The 24,000-nt window shown below is 38.2% G+C and overlaps 1 protein-coding gene across 3 annotated transcripts in view; it reads right to left on the bottom strand.

Annotated features, from left to right (window-relative positions):
- Positions 1–616: 616 nt before the first annotated feature.
- Positions 617–24,000, bottom strand: part of TRPC4 (transient receptor potential cation channel subfamily C member 4) — a 256,992-nt gene continuing 233,608 nt past the window's right edge. For all 3 annotated transcript variants that reach the window (XM_089690825.1, XM_089690823.1, XM_089690824.1), the window contains 5 exons: positions 23,614–23,809; positions 18,475–18,669; positions 6,561–6,602; positions 5,156–5,245; positions 617–3,815 (listed from right to left, as the gene is read on the bottom strand). In XM_089690825.1, coding sequence (XP_089546951.1) covers positions 3,138–3,815; positions 5,156–5,245; positions 6,561–6,602; positions 18,475–18,669; positions 23,614–23,809 — 1,201 coding nt within the window. In that variant the 3' untranslated portion in view covers positions 617–3,137. The remainder of the gene's footprint in view (positions 3,816–5,155; positions 5,246–6,560; positions 6,603–18,474; positions 18,670–23,613; positions 23,810–24,000) is intronic.

The following is a 24,000-nucleotide window of genomic DNA, read 5'->3' as shown; positions in this document are numbered from 1 at the left end:
TGAGACAATCCTGTAGCAGCAATAATTATTTTTTAATACCTAGTTTTTCCAAGATTTGAATCCCTGACAAAGGATTGATTTTGCTAAAAACAATAATGATTATTGAATCAGAGGATTGCTGATAAATTCATAGGAGTGACTTAAGGAAAACTTCTAAATAAATATTTGCATCTCAGCTGATCACACAACTGATCCAATTTAACTTCAGTGAAACAACAACCCTTTCTTTGAGAAAAACAAGCGAATTGAAAACAATCAGGATCTACAGTATCTGTCACCTCTTAACATCCCCTGTGTGTCATACCTATTTACATATAAATGAGAAGAAAAAAATAATTTTGCTCCCATTAACCAGTTGGGGCTTCCCTGGGTCAGCTATGGTAATGCCATGGTGGAGGCGCGGATAAACTAAGCATGGCTCCCTATGACTGCCAACGATCTTAAAACAGAGCATGCACAGATACTGAAATATTCTTGGTGTCTAATGTAAGATATCAAACAATTTGCATATTTATACCCCTTTCAGCACTGGTAATTTAGACACATTTAATAGGTTACATTTAACTGTGTCATTAACCTACAGAAAAAATAGAAATTTTGAACATCACTAGCGAGAAGAAGTTGTGATTTGTTTTATTTTCATTAAAAACTATAGCGGCACCTCTAGCAAATAGAAGCTCTTAATTTCAAGCTTCAACCAGCCACCAAGGCTAAACAGACCCTGTTGCATAACTGAAAAGGAAAAAAAATATTCTTTTTGAGAAAAACGGCCAACATGCAGCGGAAACATTGATATAATAAACATTGCTAATTTGCATTAGCACCTGTTTTAAGACTCGCGAGTGCCTCCAACACATCTGGATAGTGTATATTTGCATATATATAGTATATATATAGTATATGCATGTATGTATTTATAATATACTTTATATTCCTGGTCCAACAACAAGCATTGTGTTTTTTGTGTCCCTGCATCACAGCAGAAGCCAGTAGTGACACAGGGGCAGGGGGGAACAGGGGATCAGACATCTGTCTTCAGCACTCTAGCTCCTGAAAAGAGTAAAGATCAGAGACAGATAAGTATAATAGCCCCTCTTTACAGGTGATTTTTTCCTACTTTTTTATTCCATGACAGCAGGAGAGGACTGACCATTTGGAAACTCGGGCACTACCCGAGGGCCCAGGGTCATAAGAAGAAATATTTCTAGCTGCTTCATAAACAGTTTCTGTTGTTGGCCTTGAATGTTTTTAGACCAAAAAATGCAAACTTCACTAATAAATGCATGTAAGACACTATGCAAGTTAGGTCAGGGTGAAGGTACTTCTGCATATTAGGCCCTTATAGTCTCTTCCTGAACGCTAAAAGCTATTTCACAGGTAAATTTCTGATTCTTTAGGTCACTCATGCTGAATTTTAAACTAAGATAGTAAATAAATCACAGTAGAAAATACTCATTTGACTCAATATTATTAGAAATGCTTGAGTTGATTTATAATCTATTGACATGATTGCATTTTAAATCAACTTTCAATGTTTTTCTTATGCACTCTTAAACTCAGCAAAACATATGATGATAGGAGATTAAGGATTAATATTAATCATGTGATTTCAAATTATTATAATTTCAATTGTCAACATACCTTATGTCCACTGGCATATTCCTGCCACGGGGATTATAATGGCAAATGACTTGAGAAACTCTTCCAAGATCAAGAATGGCTTATAAAATAAATTCTCAAATGAACACAACAGTCCCTTGGTACCAGTGTCAATATGCTTTGGGCTTGTGTTGGTGGCATCAGTTTGAGGCACTTTTCAGATGAATCGCAATTCAGTGACAGGTGCATTTGACTTCCTTCTGACCTGTTTTTTGGCCTGCTTCAAGCAAGATTTGCATTCCCATTGCATTGTATGGAAATGTAAACCCACCTGAAGCAAACGAAAGCCTGTCAAGGCAAGACACCAGCTTCCCCGCTGGACACCAAACTCCCAGAATAGCAGGGGAAATAAAACAATATTCACTCTCTGTAGTTCTTCCTTTTTTACCTTCATAAGTGGGGACCTCTACTTCTGCAACAATAAGAGTTAAGTATGTGACACTATAAGCACAACGTCAACAGTGGATGACAGAAGCCTTTCACCAACTGCTGGCATTAAAGTGGTTGTCAACCTCGGACATGAAATATGAACAAAGTATATACCCCAGCAGATTTACAGTCTTATCTCTGTTCTTGTGAGCTGTGTGGAAGGGGGTGTGTCTCTTCCCTCTAATCAGCTCTCAGAACTCTCCTCACTGAGCTCTGCAGAGTGTAAATTAAGCTCCCCACCCTCTTTTTTCTGAACTCTCAGAAATCCCTTTAAATTTGGGAAGAGAAGGAGAAGACTGCAGATAGACAGATACCACTCAAGTAGGAGGATTTGTTTCATCTGTTTATCACCTGAGGCCTGTCACTTCACTGGGTATAAGTAAGGGTTTAAAACCATTTTAACTCATAATTTTTGTTTACTAATAACCCCTTAAATGTCTATATAAGAGTAATTTAAAATGCTGTCATTTTGGGTTCTCTCTTCTCCACAGGGCACATAAAGATTCAACATGATAGATATATGAAGTAAGAGATCTAATTTATGAATCAAGTTTACCTTTAACATCCAGGAGGGTTGGTGCAATACAGATCAAACACTGTGTATAGAATACAAATGTGTTCTTGGTTTCCCTGAGAAGATCTGACTCCATATTGAATGTAATCATTATATGTATATTGTTAGGGTGGTATATATTAGCAGGCATAATGTATTTAATGATTATAATTGTTACCAATACCTCTGTCTAGGAAAAAATAAAATGTATGTTCAGTGCTTTTGATATGATTATTTTGCATAGTCTAACATGATATAAATGTTGAGTGGATTATTGTAGACAGCACATAAATGCAAGATACCTTGATTAACATAGTATCAGATGTATATCCTTTTAGCCAAGCATACCATTCATCCCTATCATGTATTTCAATCCCTGTATATGATTGAGTGTATAATGAGCTTTCAAGCATGTTGACTGGGTTTGCAAAGGAATATTCAAACATTCCAAAATGCACTGATAAAATATATATTTCATATATACATCAACTGAAAATCACAGTCTTGTTATGGAATCGTCTTCTTCTGCAGGTGTTTCTGCTTGTGTGCTACTTGTTTCTGAAATGACATCCTTGTCTATAGTAGGTTCAACCTTGTCTGTTTGACTGTCATTTACAAAACTGTCAGAAGGCTGTAATGGTAGACATTCCAAGATATCCTGGGTATCTTCTGTTACTGTACACTGTTCATTCCAAGTATTTACATTTAACTCACAGTTTGGCTCTGGATCTTTGACTGTGTCAAATGTTTTTTCACTGGGATCGGATATGAGTTCTTCTGGAACTTCCTCCGAAACAGAGAAAATTTTATTAGAGCTCTGTTCCGTGCTGCTAGGTTTTGGACGTCTGTGAAAAAGCCCAAAGGTTTTTATGTCTTTGGCAAACTGAATTCTTTTTGGCTTCTCTTTGGTGGTTTCTGAAGCCAGGGTGGCAGATCCATTACTCATGTTATGCTTTTCAGCAGCTATCTCTGCTGTTCTGGGATGGATCATTGTGGTGATGTCAAAGAAACTAAAGTTGCTTTTTTGCGTTCGACTTTTCTTTTCCTTGGGCCGACTCTTCTCTTCTGGCTCTGGTGAGCTGTTGCTCACTTTTGTGTTATTGAGATTTAATTTGTTTCCCTTTAACAAACCCAAAACCTCAAAACGGAAGCTTGAAATGTCTTGTTTCAATTCCTTCAATAAAACAAAGTTGGCAGTAATAAGGAAACAAAAAATAATTAACAAAAAAAAATAGTAATAATAATTAATAATAAGCAAATGAAAAAAAAAATATATAGGCTTCAGCATGTTCACCCTGTGCTGTTACTCACTTTTACTGGAACACATTTTTCTTCTTCGAGTGTTGCAATCTTTAAATGCCTTGAAGAGATTACTTTTTTATTTACTAGCGGTGACATACAAGTGTCAAAGCCAGCTTTTGGATGTAGATGTGAGCACCAGGTATCCCTCAATAATGAATGTCTATCTGTCAGTGCTGTACGGCAGGAGAGTTTGTATACATTTTTTTGTTATTGTATATGTGCTGGATTTTTTGATTACAAAATCAATAAACGGAGTTGGTGTGGCATGCCAAACAAATAATAGTAGAGATATCAGGTTCCATAGAGTAGAAAATTGTGCTAGAGGGATGGTCAGTAATCATTTTTTCAAACAGGAGCTTACTCCTAAGGATCCTAATAACAGGATCTCCTGACAAATTCTCCCTTGTATGGAACCATGATATCCAGGAGATACAGCTAGCTTGTGTCTAATAGAGCACTATGGACATGACTTGGGACTGAAATATAACACAGGCAGGGGAGGATTGGTCGGGAAGGCATATGTTCTCCAAGGCAGCACTAACAAGATATATTTATGTAGAGGTCTTGAGGGCACACAGTTAGTGACACATATTGAGCATGAGGGAAATCTTCCAGCACTAACTTTCTTTGCAACTCAGAGATGTAATTTGACCAAATGCTGGAGCCACAAAGAAGGCTGACTCTGGTAGATTTGAGGTGTGTTATAATAAAACATGACCTTTAAGAACACCCATATTTTACCATGCATACCAATCTACGAGGCACCATGGCGCACTTTTCATGGTACACTTTTTTTAGTCTTCAAAAATCTATCCCCTCCATTAAAGGGCCAATTGGTTATATTTGCTCTTCAGCCAAAAGTTTCCCAATCCTCCCTTAAATACAGGAAAAATTAGGGGACTAGCCACTGGTCCTGAAGTCAATCAAACTGGGATATATTAAGATATACTTCTTTTTTAATTGTTATATATTCATCTGGATCATCGATATTAATATTATTATAGATAGGCTAGCATTGATAAGACAAATTCATACCCACTTTCACTAATTCACTGGCTTACTAAATAAGAGATGGTTTATCTGCATATTGCAGTCATCTCTCCAATACTCTGATTTTCCTATTTATGTTACACCTGAGAGTATCCTGATTTACTGTTACTATTTTGTTTTCTGAGCCCACCAATATATCAATACATTTACAAAGTCTCTTACCTTGAAGTTTTCTTCTGTTAGTCCTTCTTCTTTCTTGGCGTCTCTGATCATTGCTGCTACATATCTCTTCACAAGGTTCCTCATCACCTCCTGACATTACAATACAGGAGTTATCACAGTTCAGCATTGTGTAAAGGGGTAAAATAAAAGAGCTAATAGATGAATATAATTGTAATATTTACAGAATCCGACAACTGAAGTTTTGATTTATTAAGAAGCTAACTTCTCCAAGCTAAATTAGTTTTACATCTAGTACAAGAGAATATTAACTCCAACCAAAGCTGATATTTCAGATTTGAGTACAAAGTGGTGGTTTAAATCAGTTCTTTTTTCTTTTTTAAAGACTCTCCTGGTAAAATTGAGTTGCTATTACCTTTTCATTTTATCATTTCCACAAGGAATTTGTAGCCCCCTGATTAAAACATGTTCAGTGAAAGGCAAAAAAAATTTAAAGAAAAATGTAAAAAAATACCTTACACCATATGCACTTTCCTAGACAAGGGTGATGTCATTGGAATATTAATAGATTAGAAGTGAATTGGACCTTTAAGGTTATTTCTTTCAGCAGCTGGTTTGGGTTTCACAACATCCCCAATATTAGGATCAGCAGTAATGCTGTCATTGGGCTTTTTTTGTGGGATAGTTGGAAAGCTGAAGATTCCAAGTCCCACAAAAATGCATTCCTGCATAGTGCTGGAGTATTTTCTTGTGATATTTGGGATCCTCATTTTCCCCAGTATCAGAGGCCAGGCCTTCACAAATTGGTCTGGAAGCTGAGCATAAGAGGAGTATTGTTTATGCTTTTCTTTCCTAAACTCTTCTGCAATGGCCAATTTCCATAATGTTCCGACAGGTAAAGCAATGAAAGCTCTTGATGGGGTAGAGGGTTGCTCACCTTTTGCTTGCACATTCCTACTGACTAGTAAGGACCTGTGGCAAAGGGCCTTTGATCACTTCAAGTAAGATTTGCATACCATTAAAGTCTAGGGGAATGCAAAACCTGCAATAGCAGGTCAAATGCCAGTCAGATGGGGGCCATCTGCTCCGAAGCAGCTTAAGCTGATGTCAATTTGGTGCCATCAACACAAGCTCAATACTTACCGACATTTGCTCTTATGCTATAATGTGCCAATATAAATATGTATTAGCTGTAAGCTTTTAAAATGAAGTGTCAAAACTTTGCCTGTCAGAATGGCTTTAGCCTGGACAGGAAGGTTTGGGAAGCTGTTGAACATATATACAGAGATACCTCTTGGTGCCTGCATTTTATACCTATAGTTGTTTTTTTTTGTACCTATAGATCTTGTAAAGACAGATGCAGTTGTGTTAAGAATTGGTACATAAAGGCCCATTGTATTCAAGTTTATATTGGATTATACAGTAATGGGATGTAAGAGAAACATACCTGATACTGATTATGTCTTCGGAAATTGTCAGCTGCTCTTCTCTGGAAAGAAATATACAAATATTATACTGCAAATAGTAAGAAAATCTGTTATAATGTTTGGAACATGCACTATGTTTATGTCTGTAGACACAAGCATCATTAATACAGGTGTATTATTAATACACCTACCAACACAAAGTCAGTCTGACGGGCAGAAAGGTAGCAGTTTTTAACAAACGCACACAAGTGCCAAACTGCCAATCTACTAAGCCTGGAATCTGCCAAATGGGCTGGTATGACAGATAACTGGTCGTGGACTAGTGCAAATTCTTGTAGGATGCTCATCCTCGTGTACTGAGGGATATATTCTGGTTGACCTTGTTCTAAAAAACATTAGCAGCCTGGCTGCATTCAAGACTTTCACTAAAGGAAAACAAGCATTTACCAAATTAAAGTGGAATTAAACCAAAAAGCAAACATTTAATATATTGCAGTTTACCAATTCTTAGATGTGGTGGCTACATTAATTTCCCCTTTTTAGGCTTTCTTTCTTCTACTTTCATCTGGTGATCCTGTCAGTGAGTCTGTTGTTTTTCAAAAGAACAAGCTCTCTTGCAGATGTAGCAGTTACAGGGATGAGACAAATCATTTAACACCGGTGGGAGGGAACAGCTTTTATTTTTATTTATTTATGTAAAACCTTTATTCCAAAAGGAAAAAAAACTGCCTAAAAAGTATTAGCTGGAGATTGGCTTCAATTTGTTAGTGCATTTAAATATGCTAGTACATCTAACACGCCCTGCCCCCCCCGACTGACAATGCTGCAGTCCAAAGGTGTCTGTCGAGTGGGGGCACATCTGGATACATTTTTGGTTTGCGGTTTAATACCCCTTTAAATATGAATTTATACAGTCAATGTACAGCAGAGCTCAGGCTGGGAGAGAAAGACAACAGCACAAGGTGCCAATCAGGTGTGCTACAATGAGAGATATGCTAATATGATTTGAAAGCAGGGTGACAGAGAGATGAGTTCATCAGTCTACTGCTTACTGACCAGTTAGAGGCTGGGGGAGGGACAAGACCTGTAAGAGATACTTAACCATACCAGAGGAAATTGTGGTCTCATACTCTGTCAGACAGGACAGTGTGGCAGAGCTGTGTAAATATAAGAAATGGATGGACTGAAATATAATTCCTCTGTCATGTAAAACAGTTTCCATATACTGTATGTATTACACCAGCGTATTTAGCGGTTTGCTTGGAGTGCAGCTTTAATTTAGGGAGAAGTCAAAACTCATGATGTAAATACTGCTGGTTCAGTAACGTAAATTAAACCTAATGCATCAGCATAGCAACCAGGCAACTAGAATTTTCAAAATAAGAGGTTGTTACTGGCAGCATCCCTATTTGTTTAAAGATTACTTCTTAAATCTTCATTAATGGGAGTAATCAAACTATATGCGTCTACACCAAATGTTACAGATTGGCCTGCAGTAATTCATTTTGAAAAAAATGTTTTATTTGTGTTAAAAATTCTAGTTAATTTGAGTGTATCAGGGGCCAAAAAAGAAAATTAAAGTCTGGGCACTAAACATCTAAGGGTTGTATCATTTCCCTCAATTGTTCTGATTTCTGCCCTAAAATACTTATTGACTTTGCTAGACATACCCTTGCCAAGTCACTTTCTTCTTCAATTGATAATGCTGGCACATTGACAAATTGACAATCCTTGTCATTCTTCTAGATGCAATACTGTGCTGGGTTGGGGACGATGCGATAATGTAATAAGCAATGGTTTGCATATCACAAGCTTGTCACTGTCCTGTGTTTTCCCAAAACTCTTCTTTCCACCTTTTACCAGCTGTGTCAGTATGTCCTAGGACACACCTCCACTGCTGAAAGAATCAAAAGATTTATAGCAGATGCCCATATACACAGGAAAGTGATGTGTATGTGATGTTGCAACCCAAACGTCTATACCGGAACCCACCTGAAAATTGGAGCTGCATGCCCCACATGCACTAGAATATGTGTACTATTATACATTTAAAAACTTCCAATAGTTTTATATTTAACAGTTTTAGTTTCAAAAGTAGTACTTATGACTAAGGGAACCCTTAGTATATACAAGTATGCATTTTCAGTGTCGTAGACATTAGTTAAATTAATCAAATCAGTCAGTCATATCAGTTACACCCTAACTAATCACTGAATCCTCCCTACTTAATTAAATAAAACAAAATGCTAAATCAGCAAATTCATTTAGTTAATTATCTGTAAAAAAATTGTAAAACTAATTGAACTATAAATTATTCAACTAATCTTCTAATGGAATAAAAAAACTGGCCAATTAGTCATATAAACATAGCCATCTCAAAAAAATAAATGAGCAAATAATTGGCATAAACTCCTGTTTATTGAAATGCTAATTATTTCCAATAACTATCAACTTTCCCATTTTATTAATCCAAATATAATCTACCTACTGGAATTCACACAGGAGTACCTAATATAACTCTCACTGAGTGTAATTTTAAAGTCCACTTTCATTGATATCTGGTACCCACAAGAATGGCCAAAATCCTCCCTGGGGCTGCCTCTAATTGTTTTATAGAATGTGGGCACACAGGATCAATATTCCATGTTTGGTGGACTTGCCCTGAAATGCCACAATCCCAATGAATGGCTGCATGGCCCTCTTAGACTAACTAATTACTGATGTACCAACACATTGTCACACTCATCTTTTACATATTTTTGACCATGAAAATATCTAATGTTTGTCATCTGTGGTTGAAAATGCCACGAAAAATAAAACCAGCCAGTACTTGGCCAGGAAGCTCACTTTCTTTATTCTTTTTATCGTTGTTTTTATTCTTGCTTTCCAGTTACTTTGGGACCTGAGGCTTCTTCCAATACTCTTTGAATACTAGAAGGTCAATGAACCTAAGATCTATTATGAAACTGGTGTCTGAAGGGTTCTGAGTCTACAATGCTCCCCCTAGGATAATAACTAGTTCTGGTTACAAGTTTTATTCTAATTATTCTTCTTGCTTAACAATATATTAGCTTCAGACTCATGTGCCAGTATTGGGACGCCGGTCTTTACACGCATGTGAACTTTAACAACATCCGATTTTTAGTCCGTAGGGTTCAGTATTGAGTTGGCCCACCCTTTGCAGCTATAACAGCTTCAACTCTTCTGGGAAGGCTGTCCACAAGGTTTAGGAGTGTGTCTATGGGAATGTTTGACCATTCTTCCAGAATCACATTTGTGAGGTTAGGCTCTAATGTCAGACGAAAAGGCCTGGCTCGTAGTCTCCACACCAATTCATCCCAAAGGTGTCTGTCAGGCTGAGGTCTGGACTCTGTGCAGGCCAGTCAAGTTCCTCCACCCCAAACGTGCTCATCCATGTCTTTATGGACCTTCCTTTGTGCACTGGTGCGCAGTCACGTCAGAACAGGAAGGGGCCATCCCCAAACTGTTCCCACAAAGTTGGGAGCATGAAACTGTCCAAAATGTCTTGGTATGCTGATGCCTTAAGAGTTCCCTTCACTGGAACTAAAGGGCCAAGCCCAACCCCTGAAAAACAACCCCACACCATAATCCCCCCTCCACCAAACTTTACACTTGGCACAATGCAGTCAGATAAGTACCGTTCTCCTGGAAACTGCCAAACTCAGACATGTCCATCAGATTGCCAGAAAGAGAAGTGTGATTCATCACTCCAGAGAACACATCTCCACTGCTTTAGAGTTCAGTGGCGGCGTGTTTTGCACCACAGCATCCGACGCTTTGCATTGCACTTGGTGATGTAAGGCTTGGATGCAGCTGCTCAGCCATTGAATCCCATTCCATGAAGCTCTCTACACACTGCTGTTGTGCTAATCTGAAGGCCACACAAAGTTTGGAGGTCTTTAGTTGTTGACTTTGCAGACAGTTGGTGAATTCTGCACACTGTGCACTTCAGCATTCACTGACCCTGCTCTGTCATGTTACATGGCCTAACACTTCATGGCTAAGTTACTGTTGTTCCCAGTTGCTTCCACATAGCTACTAAATATTCCACGGTCAACTGTTAGTGGTATTATAACAAGGAAATTTCACAGATGGACTTATTGCACAGGTGGCAACATATCACAGCACCACCCTTGAATTCACTGAGCTCCTGAGAGCGACCCATTCTTTCACAAATGTTTGTAGAAGCAGTCTGCATGACTAGGGGCCTGATTTTATACACCTGTGGCTATGGAGGTTTGGAATTGGAACACTTTTATTCAATGATTTGGAGGGGTGTCCCAATACTTTTGGCAATATATGTACATTTGGATTGTGCCTTTAATACAAATGTTGAGTTCTGCAGAGAACAGACCTATGTATGTATGACCTTTTATAGAGAACAAAAATCAATGAAAATAAATACAAATATTATCTACCTAAATGTTGCCTGACAGAATCTAAAGAAAACTGGGGTTATAAAAATAATTTTATCTTTTACAAAGTATTCAATTTCTTTTTTCATACGAGCTGTCTCTTATACAGTGAGGGAGATTTCTCAGCTTTTACTCATGTCAGTGCAGGGCAAAGTACAGCACTGATAAATTTCTTTAGATCGATTTACTATAATAATATCGATGCTTGCTTCATAAATTCTTCCTATATATATACCATGGACATGCAATGTAACTGCTTGATATTCCACCCATCCTATATAACATTTTGCCATACATAATATTGGATTTTCTTGATCTGTCCCACCCACACTAATACTTTTAATCCGCACACATTTTACAAATATATTTTACTGCTGCTAATCACAGGACTTGTAGATACGATGCAATACTATAAAATGGTTTTATATACTGTATAGGCACACCATGACTCTGCATTTGGCAGTTCATTGGTACAGTTCAAATCACACCCTTGCCAGAATATATAGTGCATACTCCACTAAACTCACTAAGAATTTCTTTGTTATACTACGATTTCAAAAACATTAAAGTACCTAGTAAAATGAGTATTTTTTTTGTTAATTTTATTATATATATAATATTGAATTGCATCTCTCTTTAAATGATAAGTTCATATTTCTAATTAAAAGGTATGCGCTAATAACAAACTTATACAAAGGTGTATATCATCATCCAAAAAACATTAGTGTTTTAAATAAATAATTATAGTGTCCAAACATAAATTAGTGTCCAAAAAATATATATATATCTTCAGTGACTTGAACCAATTGTGAAAAATCCACCACCAAAGGAGATTAAATGAACTCACCAGAGCTAATGGCTGGTCAGATTATAAACCAGCAACAGTTCTTGTGCTCTAGGAGCAATGAACCCGATGTCCAAATAAATATGGTGATGTTTCAGATACTTACGGATAGTAATCATCACAGACAAACAACTTTGCAGCCCAAGCTCTTATGATGAACTTCTCCACTCTTTCTCATACCTCCATGAGAGCATGCAGTACACTCAGGGACAAAAAAGAGAACATAATGGTGCAATACGTTTTTTTCATTTATCTCTTTAATAAAAAAGGTATAAGGAAACTCACAAACAAGGTGTCCAACAGACACCAGCTTCAATCGCAAAAAAGGGTTGAGATACAGTTAACGCTCACCGCGGATCTCTCCCATACAGCACAGAACAGCAAGGCTCTCTGACATCCACATCAAGTAGGCCACGCCCAACCGGTTTCGTCACACTGACGTCATCAAGGAGCAGACTGTATCTCAACCCTTTTTTGCGATTGAAGCTGGTGTCTGTTGGACACCTTGTTTGTGAGTTTCCTTATACCTTTTTTATTAAAGAGATAAATGAAAAAAACGTATTGCACCATTATGTTCTCTTTTTTGTCCCTGAGTGTACTGCATGCTCTCATGGAGGTATGAGAAAGAGTGGAGAAGTTCATCATAAGAGCTTGGGCTGCAAAGTTGTTTGTCTGTGATGATTACTATCCGTAAGTATCTGAAACATCACCATATTTATTTGGACATCGGGTTCATTGCTCCTAGAGCACAAGAACTGTTGCTGGTTTATAATCTGACCAGCCATTAGCTCTGGTGAGTTCATTTAATCTCCTTTGGTGGTGGATTTTTCACAATTGGTTCAAGTCACTGAAGATATATATATATTTTTTGGACACTAATTTATGTTTGGACACTATAATTATTTATTTAAAACACTAATGTTTTTTGGATGATGATATACACCTTTGTATAAATTTCATATTAGCGCATACCTTTTAATTAGGATTATTGTTGCCAAAATTTATTTTGGGTGGGATATGCTGCTGACATTTTGGTGTTTTTTGTAAGTGGCGCTTTTTTCTTTTTTAATTTGGTATAAGTTCATATTTGTTCATCTTTTTTTTTTTTACTAAATTCCAACTCCTCTGTGTACCAATATAGCTTTCCATTTTTTCTACTCCCCTTTATGTCAGTGTCCAGATGGCTGTACAAATGCTTATCCTTTACTTCTGCCTTATTTCCTGCAAAGCCTTTAGGTCATGACACAGGAAGGAGTTGACCAGCTGACCTCATAGCACACACCCTGCATCATCTACCCTCCTACCCACTTCCAGGTGCACGCATATTAAATGAAATGCAATTGGTCAGTGATCACTGTTCTCACTTACTACACAGACATCGATTTTAATTTTTCTACCTTAACTTTCATCTTGCATAGATCATTCATTTAGTAGAGTGTGCTGAGTGAATATCCTATTACAGCCTATGTGAACAGAACACATAGGCATAGTAGAGTCCATAGGCATTGTATTGAAAACAGTAGAATTGTGTTCTGGGTTCTGTAAAGTTCACATACACATTACAATCTGATTGTACAATCTGCTTTAGATCTACCATCAACTTTGTAGTGCAAGGGCCTGCCTGATTGGATACTGAGTGATTGGGTAGATAGGTGGGTCCTCCTTTTCCATAGTTCTGAAAAACCTAAAGGAAATTGTACAGAGATTGTACAATCAGATTGCATAGTGTACAGGGGTGGACTGACAACTCATGGGGCCCCCGGGCAATAGGGGATCATGGGGCCCCTGTGTCCTTGCCCAAACTCAAAAAAGCCTATGAAAAAGGTACCAGGGGCATCTCATGGGGCCCCCTACTGACCCCGGGCCCTCGGGCAGTGCCCGAGTTTCCAAATGGTCAGTCCGCCCCTGATAGTGTATGGCCATCTTTATACAAGTACATAGCAGGGAGTGGATGGAGACACTCAGCTGTCAAGCCCCATTTACATCTCTCACAACATTTAAGTGCTTAAGTAATGAAAAGGTCAACTTTACATGGAACCTAAAATTTAACCTGGGGGCTCCATGAAGCTCCATAACTGTGTACGTAACTCTAGATGTCTGCAGGTGTGCTTTGTTAACCTGCGCAGAGACTGGGTATCCTGAAAATCTATATAAAAAAGCAACCACATGTGTCTTGGCCTGTTCTTTATTGCTCCCCTCCCTTCTCTATAGGCCACAAGGTGTGATGGCCAATAAAGAGGCAAGAGACACAAGCAGGACAAAGTATAGTGAGATCATGTGAGTTCTGGTTACTGTGTACCTTTATGGATTAACCCAGAAAATCAGGGTACAGGGTCACTATGAAAGTGCACAAAAGAACTATGCAGGAATCAGAGGTTATCAGAGTTGACCGGTTAGCCTTAAAATCATAGAAGGATTTTTTAACCTGAGAAATATCCTTATACCTCTGTGTAGTCTCCCTAAAATATCCAAATTTTAAAAATCACCTTACTAATTAATCACTAATTAATTACTAATTAATCTCTTAGATTGTAAGCTCCAAGGAGCAGGGCCCTCCTAACCCACTTGTATTGAACTGTATTGTTGCTGTATTGTCTCCCGTTATATTGTAAAGTGCTGAGCAAACTGTTGGCGCTATATAAATCCTGTATAATAATAATTACTTTAAAAAAATCAACTGAGCATACATTCCTTCACCAATCTATTTCCTTTTTTTTCAGTTATTAAAACTTCATAACAGATCTGGATTAAATTATCAACATGAAAAAAAAATTATTTATTGCCCAGAGACAAACTCTAAAGCAGTTGTGTATTGAGCGCTGGACTGGAAGGAGAGATGAAGTTTGGAGAGTCCTCCATACCCGCACTCAGAAAGCTAAGGTTTTAATTGCATCCCCAATGGAAGCTTAGATGATGCACAGCAAATGTGCATGCAGTATATTGTGTATATGTGTGCTACTTGGTGTGTTGAAAAAATGATTTAGATCTTTATGAAAATTATATATTCCCACAAATTGAAAAATATGGTCAAAGAGCAGAATTGAAACCAAAATATATTCTAAAACTACTGTAGGGCTTTATCACATCCTGGATTAAGACATTTTCTTCTATTAGATTATGCATATTTAAGATATTTCCAGTAAATGTCTTATCCACATTCAATAAATCACAGGGGTGTCTTAGTGTTAAAATTCAACATATTAGAGAACCATGATCCCTCATTTCTCAAATGGAAGCCATACATTACCTGGAATTGTACTAATTTGCATTTCCAAATAAAGGTCAAAAATTATATTTTTATGTACTAAATATATGTCGCCTTTGCCAATATTCTATTCAAAGCTCTTAATGTTCACTGTTCAAAAAAATTAAATAAACACTTTGAAAATATATCAGATCTCAATGGGGAAAAATATCATGCTGGATATATATACTTATATGGACTGGGTAATGAGTTAGGAACGTAAGGATGCCCAATTGTTTGACCCACTACACCAGCATAGGGTCTGACAATGGGTCCCAAGATTTTATCCCAATACCTAATGGCAGTCAGGGTGCCATTGTCTAGTCTGTAGAGGTCTGTCTGTCCCTCCATGGATATGCCTCCCCAGACCATCACTGACCCACCACCAAATCGGTCATGCTGAACAATGTTACAGGCAGCATAAGTTCTCCATGGCTTCTCCAGACCCTTTCATGTTTGTCACTTGTTCTTAGGGTGAACCTGCTTTCATCTGTGAAAAGCACAGGGCGCCAGTGACAGACCTGCCAATTCTGGTGTTCTATGACAAATGCCAATCAAACTCTATGGTACAGTGTGCACAGGGCCCACTAGAGGACATCGGGCCCTCAGACCACGCTCATGAAGTCTGTTTCTGATTGTTTGGTCAGAGACATTCACACCAGTGGCCTGCTGGAGGTCATTTTGTAGGGCTCTCGCAGTGCTCATCCTGTTCCTCCTTGCACAAAGGAGCAGATACCGGTCCTGTTGATGGGTTAATGACCTTTTACAGCCCTGTCCAGCTCTCTTAGAGTAACTGCCTGTCTCTTGGAATCTCCTCCATGCTCTTGTGACTGTGCTGGGAGACACAGCAAACCTTCTAGCAATGGCACGTATTGATATGCCATCCTGGTGGAGTTGGACTGCCTGTGCAACCTCTGTAGGGTCCAGGTATCGCCTCATGCTACCAGTACTGACACTGTCGCTAGCCAAATGCAAAACTAGTGAAAAACAGATGAGTAAGATAAGATGAGTAGGGGAAAAATTGTCAGTGGCCTCCACCTGTAAAACCATTCCTGTTTTGGGGGTTGTCTCATTGTTGCCCATCTAGTGCACCTGTTGCAAATTTCCTTAACACCAAAGCAGGGGGGGGTCAACCATTTAGAAAAAGAGGGCAGCTTATCCTTGTAAGGACAGAGGTAGTCACTACTATTCCATCAAAACATTTTCAATATCAACAAAATTATTGGAATGATTTAGCATGCATAACTGTATCACATTTTTGGTTACATACAAATCCAAATATTCACCACATGAAGATAGCACACTAGCTGATTTTCAATTGATACTTTCTGACATCATTGACGCAGCATGCTCCGGTTGATGATGTCACAAGGGGCAGGGTCACACACGTCAAGTCACCGGGTGGCAACGCTCCTTACATATTTAAGAACTGTGAAGCCAGCGGAGCAGGCAGACGGCAGAAGCCAGCATCGAGACCGGAGCCTTTTTTTTCTGTATTTGGGTAGCAGCGGCAGCAGGCATCGTGACTGATGTTGGATCTACTTCGGGAGACATTCATTTATTTTCCTTACTGCATACTCATTCACATGGGGGGGTGGGATCTGGGGGCCCCCTTGCTAAAGGGGGCTTCCATATTTCGATAAGCCCCCCACCTACAGACCTCCACAACCACTGGCCAGGGTTGTGGGGAAGAGACCTTTTTCCCCATCAACATGGGGATAAGGTGCTTTGGGGGGGGGAGCCACCCGCACCAAAACACCCCTCCATGTTGACGGCATGTGGCCTGGAAAGGTTCAAGGGGGGGCACTCTCTTGCCCCCCACTTTTCCTGACCTGCCGGACTGCATGCTCAGATAAGGATCTGGTATGGATTTGGTGGGGACCCCATGCCATTCATTTTTAATTTTGGCATGGGGGTTCCCCTCAAAATCCATACCACACCAGAAGGGCTTCGTATAGATAGGGGGGGGACCACACACATTTTTTTAATAATTTTTTTAATTGCTGGCAATTCTTGCTTTTCCATTCAGCTGCCAGTGGGAAACCCCGCTGACAGCTGAAACAATAATGCATGTTTTTCACTACTAAAATACTGCATGACTTGATAAAATAACTCATGCGGTATTTAAGTAGTTTTTTAGTGAATTAAAATTTTTTTTTGCTGTGCGGTATCGTACCGCACATGGATTTGCATTTTGCGATCTGTTTTGGGGTGTCATTAATTCATCATTGACACCTGTACCAGATCTAAAAGTAATAGTACAGGTGCACTACAGATGCTTATTACCAAATCATTCAACTTCCTTTCTAAAACAATACCAAAAATGTTTACATGGGAAAATTTGGTAGAACACAGAGAAAAGAAAATGTGTTTTGTAATGGAATGTATGTGAGAAATTAAAGCGATATGCGAAACCTGGTTTTGGGAGAATTAAAGACAGCATATTAACATGTTTTTACTTTAGCATATACCCTACAATTGCTGGTAACAGTCCTGAAAGTTGAAACGTTTTTGAAACTTCTATTTAAGATTTTATTACATTATTTTAAAAAAGAATATAGATGGGAGGTCGGGCTGCTCCTCATTGCCTGAAAGCTGAATGTAATTTTTTAGGAACTATAAAACACTTACAGGCTCTAGAATGACAATAGTAGATTAGTTTACAACCAATCTGATCATGCTTACGCATTGGCTCACACACTCAAATCTGCAGGCATCTTTAAATTTCACCACGTGTTACAGTACTTAGGTTCTAAAAGATATTAAAATGTTACTAAACCCACAAAAGTAAAATCAGTCTTTATATGCAGCAAAGCATGCTTGTTATACTCATTGTAGAACCCAAGGGGTTAATCCTCTGCATTGTGTAAACATGCTGATTGATCCTAACTTCCCTGATCCCCTCCTTTTTCCAGTGTCCCCCTCTTATCTCCTGATAAGTCATATCATGTGGAGTCACTCTGCACATGCTCAGTTTGGTGTGTATTGCTAGAGAGGTGTTTTTTTTTTTGGGAGAGTGCATGTGATCAGCACAGGGCCGATCAGCACTGTCCAGACATAGGTCAAAGGTCCTGCATCCTCCTACAGCAGAATGAAAACTCTTCCTACAAGCTTTAACATGTGCTCTGCTGGACACTGATAGAAGTCACAAGGCTGCAATATACTGCTGGTGAGAAAAGGTATTTAGCAGTTTATATATACTAAAAAAAAATTACACTTTCCATTTCTGGTGTACTGAGGGAGTCCAGATATAGTGAATACAGGGTCCTGGGTTTAGTAACACTTTAATGTAAGCCACTTTTGTTATCCAAATAAATAGAACTGTAGATTTCCAATGCTGAATGTATATTATCAATTTGCATTTCGGTGTTGTATATGATTCTTTATATATATTTTAACAAGATACGTACACCTATTGTTCCAAAGCTTTCAGGCTTTTTTCTTGTGTATTGCTTGCATACTTGTTTCCGAATCCATTTAAAAAAATACCACAATGATTTGGGGCTAGGTATGATATTGAATGGAGTGGGCAGTGTTCCTCCTTCTTCAAAGTAACTCATCCACAACTTTGTTCTAGCAAACTTCCATTCAATGTCTGCATGATCCTAGAAGCAAACAAAATAATGAATGTTATAATGCAAAATGTATTTTCTTAACCACTTATACACACTTCCAAGTGAAACATGAATTGACTGATTAGAACACACCCAACCTGGTAAATGTTAAACCTCCTGTCCAAAGCTTACTGACTCAACCCTCCGCAACATCTCCAAGATACACCCATTCCTAACCAAAGACACCACAAAGCTTCTAACTCATTCCTTGGTCCTCCCACCTTGACTACTGCAACTCTCTCCTCACTGGCTTACCTTTACATAGGCTATCCCCCCTCCAGTCCACCATAAATACTGCTGCCAGAATCATCCACCTTACCAATTATTCAGTGTTGGCCACCCCTCTTTGCCAGTCCCTCCACTGGCTGCCACTCACCCAACAAATAAAATTCAAGATACTTACAACAACTTATAAAGCCATCCACAACTCAGCCTCTTGTTACATCACTAACCTGGTCTCAAAATACCAACCAAATCTTTCTCTTCATTCCTCCCAAGATCTACTGCTCTCTAGCTCCTTTGTCACTACCTGCCATGCTCACCTCCAGGATTTCACCAGAGACACTTTCATCCTCTGGAACTCACTTCCTCAATGTGTCCGACTATGTCCATCTCTGTCCACTTTTAGACGATCCCTGAAAACTCATCTCTTCAGAGAGGCCTATCCTGCCCCCACCTAACAACTGTACATGTATTTTGTCCATCAGCCCATCCCCCACAGTTATTATCTTTTGTATCTCTTGACCCTCCCTCTTAGATTGTAAGCTCTAACGAGCAGGGTTCTCTGAATCTTCCTGTATTCATTTGTATTGTAATTGTACTGTCTGCCCTTATGTTGTAAAATGATGAGTAAATTGTTGGCGCTATATAAATTCTGTATTATAATAATAATAAAAGGCGCAGAATGTGAGCATGCACGTTTTTCATTCCTAGGAACTGTTTTATTCTTGTTTTGAGTAGTATTCTGTGATACACACACTGGAGAAACAGAAGGAGGGGTTTTAAACCAAGTGGAATCGTGATGAGAGGCTGCTTTGATATTCATTCTACAATGAGTAAGCTTAAGCACAATTGGGACATTTCCTAGATAAAACACTATTTAAATTGAACTTGTGTCCTGAATATGCACACTAAAGTATTAACATATTTGTAAAAGCACTTTAAAACAAGCCCTCATTCATCTCTGTATATATAAAGATTGTGAAGAAATTTAATGTTTAAAGTTCACAACACAGGGATCGAAATCTTAACTTGTTTGTGAGAGCAGATTTTGACAGTCCTCCTTTTTGATACTTTTAAGATTTTTGAGAATGAATAACTTCATAATAAATGCAGCTAGAGAGGTCAGGATGGCTTGTTTTAAACCTCTTTTACTGCCTGAATATGCAAAAATTTTATTGTCCATGGTCTGGGAGCAGGTGCACTTTAAAGTAAGCTGTAATAATAATATAATATATTATAATATAATATAATATAATACATTCTAGCTCTCCAGGGCAATACATACAACAGAAAAGTGATCAGCTAGTACAGTTCCCACAGGTTGCTGCATGGAGACAGATACCTCTATCAAGGATCCAATTTGGCTATGACATAGAAAACTCCTAAGAACTCCTACTAATTTCTCAACAGATAAATATAACAGATACAGTTATGCTTGAAAGTTTGAAAATGTGAAGTGAAGCTCTAAACATACTGTATAATAAAATGATTAGAACATATCAAAATAACAAAAAAATGTCCATGAGAATGAATGGTGTATACATTTATATTCACTCATTATCTAATAAAACTATTTGAAGTATATTTTGCTCCTAGCAAGCTTTATTTCACCGCAGCCCAGCCAGACAGAATGACACGCATTCACAGAGTTGCACGTCAAAACTCATGTGTTCCTGCTAAAATATATGGGCGTTTATGCTGTTGTAGTGGCAGCCATCATTTCTGGTGAGTTTTCAATTCACTGAGAGATGGTGACGGCATATATAGAGTAGAGTTGTTTTACTACAAGCAAGACCACTTTTATGGTGGTGGATGGACATTATTTCAACACATTTTTAATTTAATTTATTTTTGTTTACACCATTCGTTCTCACGGACATTTTTTGGATATTTTGATATGTTCTAATCATTTTATTATATGTTTAGCACTGCACTTCACATTTTCAGTTGTTATATAGGTTTTTATACTACCTATTTATGTCAGCTGCTTTGTATTACCGGTCAGCACAGATATTGTTCATTTTATTTTATGCTTAAACGTTTGCATACCCTGGCAGAAATCATGAAATTTTGTAATTTATATTAATAATATGACTGATCATGCCAAAAAAAAATATTTTATTGAAGGATGATGATCATATGAAGCCATTTATTATGTCACAGTTGTTTGGCTCTTTTTTTAAATCATAATCATGACAGAAATCACCCAAATGTCCCCGATCCTAAGTTTGCATACCTTGGAATGTTTGGCCTTGGTACAGACACACAAGGTGACACACACAGAATGAAATGGCAAATAAAAGGTTAATTTACCACATCTGTGGCTTTTTATATTGCAATCAATATCTGTGCATTAAAAGTCAAGAAGTTTGTTAGCTCTCACGTGGATACACTGAGCAGGCTAGATACTGAGCCATGGGGAGCAGAAAAGAACTGGCAAAAGACCTGCATAACAAAGTAATGGAACTTTATAAAGATGGAAAAAAATATAAAAAGATATATAAAGCCTTAGATATGCCAGTCAGTACTGTTAAATCACTTACTTGGACAAAAATGATCTGTGCCAATACCACAAAAAAAGCCTGGTTACAACATTTTGTCATGTCTAACTGAGCTTTTTTGTGGCATTGGTGCAGTAAAGGCTTCTTTCTGGCAATTCGACTATGCAGCTCATTTTTATTCATGTATTGTCCTATTGTGCTCCTTGAAACAACCACACCATCTTTTTCCACAGCAGTCTGTATTTCTCCTAAGGTTACCTGTGGGTTTTTCTTTGTATCCCCAATAATTATTCTGGCAGTTGAGGCTGCAATCTTTCTTGGTCTACCTGACCTTGGCTTGGTATCAAGAGATCCCTGAATTTCCTAATCAGTGACTGAACTGTACAGACTGGCATATTCAAGGCTTTAGATATCTTTTTAAATTCTTTTCCATCTTTATAAAGTTCCATTATCTTGTTACACAGGTCTTTTAATAGTTCTTTTCTGCTCCCCAGGGCTCAGTATCTAGCCTTTGCAGAGCTAATAAACTCTTTTATACTATGACTACTATGACTTTATACTTTGACTATTTATACACAGATGCTAATTGCAATTTAAAAAGCCACAGATGTGGGAAATGAATTGTCATTTTAACCTGTGTGTATGTGTGTGTGTCACCTTGTGTGCCTGTACCAAGGCCACACATTCCAAGGTATGTAAACTTTGGATCAGACCATTTGGGTGATTTCTGTTATCATTATGATTTAAAAAGGAGCCAAACAACTATGTGATAATAAATGGCTTCATATGATCATTATCCTTAACCTCCTTAGCGGTATTCCCGAGTGTAGCTCGGGGTAACATTTCAGTACCAAAAGCGGTAACCCCGAGCTACACTCGGGAATACCATGCGGCACTGCTCCGGCATGTGTTCTTCACTTACCTTACCCTGCGCTCCCGCGATGTGTCCCCTGCAGCGTCCCCGGCCATCTCCTCCGGCCGATGCCGGCATCCGGCTTCTGTGTCCTGTCCCTGTGACGTCGGGACGTACGGGCGCCGCCGCCGGCGGCGGGAAATTTAAAAATTTAAAAAAATGTCATTTTTTTTTTTTTACATTTTACATAGTAAAACATTGCTGTCTCAACCAATTTCACATACATTTTGTCCCTAGTGCTTTGTCCTGTGCCCTGCCTGCATTTTGTCTGTTCTTTCTGCCTGGAAACTGAGAAACGTCCATGGCATCCAAAAAGTGTCCCTTTAGGTCAAAAGCGGTTTAGATCAGCTAGAGAACAGCGATAGTAAATCAGAACCACTTGCAGAATTGAGTGATAATGATTCGTGGGGAAATTCGTCATCAGACACTGAAAACGATTTTGCGACTGAGCTCAGCGATGTGCGAACTTGGCGCTATATTTCAAATTTCAGTGTTTTTGGTTTGATTATATTATTGAATTAAATTTTTTATTATTTTTATATTATTTTTATGATTATTTATTAAATTATAATTTATGATTTTGTGTTTCAAATTTTATCATACCCTTGTTCGGACAGATTTCAGTGAGTTATTCCTAAATATTACAGGCCTACAATTAAAAAAATACATATTTCCATGCAAAAAAATGGTACCGCTTTCAGCACCAAAAATCTGAAATAATCATACCGCCAGGGAGGTTAATCCCTTGGTGCGACACCTCCCTGTCCTTTGAGGGGTTTGTGATGCCAGGAGGTGGGGCAGGGTTTAGGTCCTGTCATCGCCGTGATTGGCTGTCACAATGGTCACCCGATCAGAAAGGTCCCGATCACAAGTAGTGATCGGGACCTTTCCAGGAGGCTCCAGTCAATGTGGATGCTGAGTGTCAAGCCCCAGCCACTTAGAGGCTGCATATTTGCGTACTGTCAGTGCCAACAGGTTAAGACCTGTTGTATATAGGTTATAAATACTAACAATTCATGATTTCTGCCAGGGTGTGCAAACTTTTGAGCACAACTGTACAGTCATTGGCAACAAAAAGGAATGGCATCAAGGACCTCAAACTGACATTTCCAATTTTTTTTCTTTATTTTATTCTCCAATCCGTCCCTTTGAATTCACATATTTCAGTGATAAAAAAACACAACAAACCATTCCATTGGTTACTTAATTTCTTCTGACTTGATTTTATATTGTGTGGTTGTTATAGAAGAAATATGTTATTAGGTCTTTGTAATATAAAGGTAAAAAAGTTTTGCTTACAGCAATGAGCTGGTAGGAGTTGTTCATCATGGCTATTAACATGTTTAGAAGAACAACCAAAGAGATAACATTATAGGTCCCAAACATGGTTGCACCGACAAATTCTGTGAACTTGTGATCAGGTTGCACTTTTGTTACATAGAGATTGATGAGACCAAAAATTGACCAGAACAAGGATTGGAGAGTCTCAAATAACCTACAGGAAAACAGAATAAAAAGTGGTAAAGTGTGTGTATCTTTTGTATAAATTTCTATATGTAGTAATAGAATCCAACAATCTTTGTGGAAATTTAAAAAAAAAAATTACAGAATAAAATAAACACAACCATGGTACAGCAGGCTGCTTGTTTTTGGCCAAAGCAAAAAAAAGCAGCATGGTCTTTATCA

This window comes from Staurois parvus, unplaced genomic scaffold, assembly GCF_062004578.1.
Source record: "Staurois parvus isolate SC_StPar_1 unplaced genomic scaffold, SC_StPar_1.0 ptg000544l, whole genome shotgun sequence".
NCBI lineage: Eukaryota > Metazoa > Chordata > Amphibia > Anura > Ranidae > Staurois > Staurois parvus.
The sequence above is the reverse complement of the archived record's forward strand: the minus strand, read 5'-3'. Positions and strand labels throughout refer to the sequence as shown.